General features: G+C 42.8%; 1 protein-coding gene across 1 annotated transcript; it reads right to left on the reverse strand.

The window, feature by feature from the left end:
• Positions 1 to 2,061: 2,061 nt before the first annotated feature.
• On the reverse strand, positions 2,062 to 4,988 carry FOXI1 (forkhead box I1). The gene is made up of 2 exons (XM_033073313.1): positions 4,082 to 4,988; positions 2,062 to 3,075 (listed from the first exon to the last, which is right to left on the reverse strand). Exons 1-2 carry the CDS (start codon positions 4,653 to 4,655, stop codon positions 2,522 to 2,524), a joined length of 1,128 nt encoding a protein of 375 aa, XP_032929204.1. The 5' UTR covers positions 4,656 to 4,988; the 3' UTR covers positions 2,062 to 2,521.
• Between the last annotated feature and the right edge of the window lie 1,786 nt (positions 4,989 to 6,774).

The raw sequence follows: 6,774 nt of genomic DNA on the forward strand, positions 1-6,774 counted from the left end.
TGGCTGGTTACCAAAACCAGTTCTCTCTGAAAAACACAAAAATACAGATGAAGATTTGTTTCATTACAAAGCAGTTCTGTTTGGAGGAGAAATAGGATTACAATGCATGCAATCATCTTTCCGCTCCTCCTTGAAGAGCAGCTCCACCAGCCGAGCTGATGTGCCAAGCCAGCTCAGTGGCTGCAGGGGAACCAATTCCTTGGTGTTCAGGGAAGCCACTGGAGAACAAACCTTTGTCTGTGAACTGGAATTCTGGCAGCATGCGGAAGCCAAAAGTGGTATTGGGTTGAGAGCATCTGGGAAGCAATGAGGCACAAGCTTGTTTTTATGCACACCTATATGGAGTTCCTGTTATTATTTGGGATTGGGCACTAGGAGAGTCAAAGTGCTGAGTGACAAAGTTGCTTTTTACTGTCTCCTGTCACTTAGCAATGTCATTCTTCTTACTTTATTTTCCACGTTTTTTTCCCCACACTTTTGGTCTCTAAGTTCATAATGGAACATTTCCCATTTCAGCACTAAAGAAAACAGTTCCTCTGAGTTTGTGGACCATATATCCTGCAGGATCTGTATTTTTGGGCAATTTGTGGCGTGTCTGCTGAGTCCAAGGCGTAAGCACAGTGACTGAGGACATTTCTCAGTTTTAACATGAGCAGTTTTCTGTAAAAATGCTGGCACTGCAGAGATACAGGGCATATTGCAGCCCAGCCAGCAGGCTGAGATTCTGTAAGGGTTGGAGGATTCTGAAGCCAGGACTTACAGCTCAGGCCTCAGCATGTGCCTGACTTGACAGAAACTTACAGTGATGGTACCAGGACACCACCAGAAGGGCATTTTCTCTTTTTATTGAATAAAGCCAGTAGTAGTGTAAGTAGGGCTCAACTCCCAAGTGGCAATTTATTATAGTGGATCTAAAACTAGGAAAAAGGTCAGAGCAACCTTGATTGTGAAAAACTTGAAACATAAAAGAAATGAAATATTAAATAAGAATGCAGGAGAATTGCAGTCACATTGGCTAATTGACATGTGAAAACAGTCTGCTTTCTGAAATTTTAAGTGATTGGCACCACTTTGCCCCAACAGGGAAACTCCAAGGGTAATTTTTATTCAGTGATAGTATTTTGCGTAATAGCAGCCAATTATATTTGCCAGGCATGCAAATACTGATGAGCTGGACATGTCATCTCAGCATCTGACCTTCTGCCACCACTGCCCTGCTCTTCCTCACGCAAATTGCTCAAGTCCAGCTGCTAAGGAGACTTTTAAAGGCTTAATTAGTGCAGAACAAACAAACACAAGTACACACTCTTCTATACAAATGCTTTATTAAAAATGCTTCTGGGGTTATCCATTTTGAGATATTACTCTACATAAAAATGTGGAACTCCAGTCGAGTCTTGGTTTTAAAAAAAACTTCATCTATATTTTGAAATGTTGGTTGCTACAGTAGAGTGTAGGAAAAATAAGAATTATTTCTAATATTTACACAAGGACAAACAGCACAGACTTTTACAAAATGAAAATAAGTACAGTACAGAGACTTTTTACAATATCTGTAGTTGACACTCTGAAGGATCCAGCCTTTGAAACTGAAATTCAGAGACAGTTAAACTTCTTACCTCCCTTTTCCTCTTCCCCCACCTCCCACCCCAGTATTCAAACCCTTTACTCAGTTGAAATGTTTCATGTAGAATGTTATAACATTTTTTCTTCATGTTTTCTTCTTAGAAAGAACATGTCTTAAATATGTACACTTATATATTCAGGACAGGTCCTGTTTCCCTTATGTGACTAGATTTATACATGTAAGGAATAAAATTGACCCTGTAATTAGAATTGAAAACACAAAGATCCAACAGCAGAAGACAATTCCAGTGTATTTTGTTATGTTTCCCTTCAGCTTCAAAATTCCTGTTGTGTCCATGATGATGTCAGTTTGCTGCACAGCCACATTTCCCCTGGGACTGGCAGGGGATCAAGCTTTAGACAAGGTCTGCACCGGCACGAGAGAAAGCCAAAGACAGCACTCACCATTCAAGTGTTGGTTGTTACTCACACTCACTATACAGTGGTTTTTATTATGGATCCTGCAGTGCTCAGGAGAGCTTTGACCAAATAAGAACTTGCTGAGCATTTAGTAGAGGCACCCTATACCTGCAGACAGGATATTTTAAAGTACCACAACATTTCTGTTATCACTTTAAAAAGCACAGCAATGTTAATGCCATGCCAGAAAGAGCCTCCTGCCTAAGGCAAGCTGTAACTTCTCAAGGACTTCTGTAGAGGGCCCTGGTTGGCAGCAGTACAAGCAGTGTCTGAGGAGAACTTTTCACTGTTCTTCCTCTTACTATCTCTGATTTTTCCTTTGGAGGTGCTGAATGTGAAATGTTTGTGATTTCAGTATAATAGGTAACAAGCTTGTGGCTGTCAGGAGGTGGATGCAGAGGCTAACGCTAATCACCTGCCCATGGATAATTTCCTCTCAGAAATAACTATCCTCCAGTGTCCCAGAATCCTTCCTCTAAACCTCTGTCCCTTCCCTGGAGAACAGGGTGTTGTTTGTGCTGAGGCTGCTGTAAAAATGGGTGTTAAACTGGTTGAGCACCGAGTTGCTGTGGCCAAGGTGAGCAGAAGGCATGGAATTGGACCAGTCTCCCACACCATGGCTGGGGATGCTGGAGAGGGAGGAGTAGGAATTGAAGCCTACCATGTTCTGCCCCATTTTGTCAATGGGTTCAGAGCTGAGTCCCACGGGCCCGGAGCGGCTCCCTGAGTTGGAGCCGTGGACATAGGCGGTCATGCTGGAGAGGAAGTTACTGAGGCACGGGCTGCTGGAAGAGGGAGGAGGGGATTCTTTCTCAGGTGAATTGTCAGTCCCAGGTGAGGAGTTTTCCAAGATGTCCTGATGCTCTGCAGCTTTGGGGCTGCCAGACAGGGTACTGTCCTCGGATTTCTCAGACGCAAGACCAGCAGCACTGGCCTCAATGTCAGACTTCCTCTTCCTCTTCCTGCGGAAGTTCCCGTTGTCAAACATCTTTTCACAGTTTGGGTCCAGAGTCCAGTAATTCCCTTTTCCTTTCAAAGGAAACAAACCCACACTTTTAGTTTAAAAATATGAACACAAAATATGAACAAACAAAAGCAGTCATTTAGGGCTTTATGGTGCTTCTCTCATTTCGCAGAAACAGAACAATTGCATGAGCAATACGAATGTATTTTTATTCACTCTAAAGCACAAGTCTGTTGAATTCAGAAGAGAAGTTTAAAGTTCTGGGTTCTCTCCTTTAGCCCTGACTCTTCACACAGGCAAAACTAAAAGTGGAGTCACTGGGAGGGCTTTTTGTTTTGTTTTCGTGGTGAGGGAAGGAGGTTTTCAGTATACTGGTCTTCTGAATTTATGGCAGAGAATAATCAAATCCCACATTGGGCTGCTCTTCCAGATTCAGTGGGGTAGCATAGGTTTCTAACAAGGTAGAACTAGACTTTTGGCTCTCTACTGCAGAATAATTTCAATGAGTTTTTAATGTTCTCTGTGGTTCTTAACAGCTATTAATAGGAAACCATGAATACAGGAGTATCTGACAGCCTACAAAGTCAAGGGGTTGGTAATGGCAGAGGTGCCACTCCAAGGAAAATACTAATTGAAACAAACAACAACAAAAAAGTAGCCTGCTCTCACCTTGAGAATTAATGCTGACTCCCCAAAGCCACTGGATTTCTTTGACAAATCCCCTTCCCCTGAATTCCCATTTAAGTCTGACACAAGTCATGCATTACACCAATTGGGTCTTGAATGTGCCTTGACCAGTTAAATGTTCCTGTGTGTGCTGAGTCTCAAACTCAGCTCATGGATCCATTCTTAAGAAGACCCAGGGCAGGAGAGAATTCCCTTCCCTCCAGAGATTTCAGATCTGAGTCACACCTCAGTATGCACAGCTGCTTTCTGTTCAGCCTTTGAAAACAAAGTGCTGCTGTGCCTATGTCCTGTATGTGGGCTACTCTGTCTCTTTACGGTGCACTAAGTATTTTAAAATTCATCAAGTTTAATTAGAGGTGGGGGAAAAGGGGGAGAGGGCTGTACCTGGATCATCTTCATCTCGAGGCACCTTCTTGAAGCAGTCGTTGAGAGACAAGTTGTGCCGTATGGAATTCTGCCAGCCAGCCTTGCTTTTGTTGTAGAACGGGAAGTTGTCAGCCACGTACTGGTAGATCTGGCTCAGTGTCAGCCTCTTGTCAGGTGCCCCGTGGATGGCCATGGCAATGAGGGCAGAGTAGGAGTAAGGAGGTCTCACCAACTTCATCAGCTCCTCTTGGGATGGCAGGGGAAGCCAGCCAAGATCAGTTCCTCCCAGGCTGTGCATGTTGGGCAAGAGCTGCCTCTGCATCCCGTACGACTGCGGAATGAAGGGGCTGCTGTTGGATCCTGGCAGATACGATGGTGGGGTAATGGAAGGTCCATTTAGCCAGAGGTAGGGATTGGGAGTGGTGTTGTAATCCGTTGTCTCAAAGGTGCTCGGTCGCTGGGGGCTCGGGATGTTCTGTGGGTGGAAGAAGTTCTCATAGTAGATGTTCATCTCCGGAGGCTCTTGGCCGATATTTGGGAACTGTGGGCTGCAGCGCGGCGGCGAGTGCGTCTGTGGGTCGAAGAAGCTCATGCTCTAACCCAGGCAGCTGGTGAGTTGTGACACACCTGTGCTAGTGCTCCTTTCCAGGGACAGGTGCATCACCTGTGCCCTTCCCTAGGTACTTATGCACCTGTAAATGTTTCAGCCTGTGCTGCAGGCTCCACCCCACAGCCCTGAGTGGCTGCAGATGAGGACGATATCCTTTTTGGAATGCTGGCAGTCCCAGTCAGTCATTGATGTCACATCAAGCCAACGTGAAAGTTACAACTGTTTGTCTTCTTAAATGAATGAAGGAATTTTCCACTAATGTGATGCACATGAAGAAAGCCTAGGGCTTCTTGAAGTTAAAAATTCAGAGATCCTCCTCTTCCTACCTTTCATGGTGAAGCTCTAGCTTTTCCTATTTTTTCTTATTAAATGAAAGCCATTTTGTGCTGCTTTAGTAACACCTCAGAATGCAAAAGCCATTGTCACTAGTCAATGAAACAATAGAGATATATACTTAAGGAAAAAAAAAGAAAAGAAAAAAGAAGAGAAAAGGTCAGACCTTTTCCTTTTGTAACTTTAATTGCAGACTTGCTTGTACTTCCCCCTAGGCAATCACAGTACTACAGGCAAATTCTGTGCCTGGTTACTCACGTGAGTAATCTTACTGATATAAATGGAATTAACTCCCTAAAGTAAGGATTAATCCTGTGCGGAAAAAATGTCAAGCTTAATAATCAAACCTTTCTTTAGAGCTTAAATTGGTGAACTGAGATGGGAAATCATTATGTGCTGCTTCCTCTTTGCTGCAGGATTGGTGCAGAGAGCTCGTAAAACCTCTCAGGACAACTTCCAAACAGGAAAGCAGCAACAGTGCTTGGCACAGCTTTTTTTAGCCAAGTTCCAACAACTTCATCTGTATCTACACAGACAAGAGCTGATTCCTTAAAATTAAGTAATAAGGAAAAACCTCCAGCCCTTGTATGAGTTGCACAAATCCTTAGTGCTTTGCATGGCACCCTGCATGTTTGAAGGAGGAAAGAGCAGAGCTGCAATCTCACCACCCCTGTCTCAGGATGGCAGCTCTCCACTGCATGACTGTCTGCACTGGAGGTAGAGCAGAGCTGCAGTTCCCTTCACAGAGATATTTGCATATTTTTTTTGTGGTTAAGGCATACACATAAATTTAAAACTTGCCTCAGCCTTAATATCCATGGAATCAAAGAAGGTCATGGTATGACAGGGCCTTTCAGATAGCTCTTGTCCTATAATTTCTGCAGAAACACCAGTTTTGACCCATGGATTTGAATTCCAAAGGCCTTTTGCTTTGTCACACATTCATCTTAATCTTTTGTGCTGTAGCACAACCGCTAAGACTCCCCACTCCCTAAGAATTAGTGATTCACCAATGTCATGCCCATATTGTTGCTTTGAAAGCTATGAAAAAAAATCCACTGGAAATACTGCTGAAATATTGAGTACAGAATGACAAAGCAAGCCAATTTGCCAGCTCAGAAATGCAGCTCTACAGCTGTTGCTTTAAAAATCCATGCTTTCACTGCACAGAAAATCATTTGTACCACAACAAACAAGCTGCTACTGTAATTTGAATGGCTGAGAGCTCAGAATATGTAAATGCTAAATAACCTGTTCAGAGACACACATTAAACAGTCAACAGTTAAGTGGAACATGGTGGGACTGGCTTATTTTCTAAGTGACAACTGCTGTGCAAAAGGTGACTTGGACAAAAATGAAAGAAAAAACCCTATTTTTCAGGAGCTCATATGTGAGTACCTCCCTCCTCAAGGGGCTAATCTGCAGTAAGCATTTTCACCACAAGAATCTGAGTTACAAACATGCAAAATGCTGTTTGAGCAACATCCCCTACAGCTTCCTAGTTCACTTTCTAACATATAGATGTATTCTAAAATTATACGTGTATTCCTGCAAATATTGGTACAAATATTGCTAATAATAGCAATTCATTTAGAGAAGAGTCAATAGAATAAAACATTTAAGAAACACTCATGAGTAAAACCACAATTACAATTAACTAAATTTACAATTAACTAAAGAGCCAGAATATAGTGAGAAAAGTAAACATGATACATTTTTGTCCTGCTCAACAAATTATATTTTTGCCAAAAAAACCCTTGAAAACAA

The sequence above is a fragment of the Catharus ustulatus genome, chromosome 15 (genome assembly GCF_009819885.2).
Source record: "Catharus ustulatus isolate bCatUst1 chromosome 15, bCatUst1.pri.v2, whole genome shotgun sequence".
NCBI classification, from domain to species: domain Eukaryota; kingdom Metazoa; phylum Chordata; class Aves; order Passeriformes; family Turdidae; genus Catharus; species Catharus ustulatus.

Bases quoted from the DNA above. Each gene is read 5' to 3' on its own strand.
- FOXI1 (XM_033073313.1), bottom strand. From the start codon at position 4,655: ATGAGCTTCTTCGACCCACAGACGCACTCGCCGCCGCGCTGCAGCCCA. The intron at 3,076-4,081 runs GTACAGCCCTCT...TTCCTTTGAAAG, and splicing joins TCGAGATGAAGATGATCCAG to GAAAAGGGAATTACTGGACT.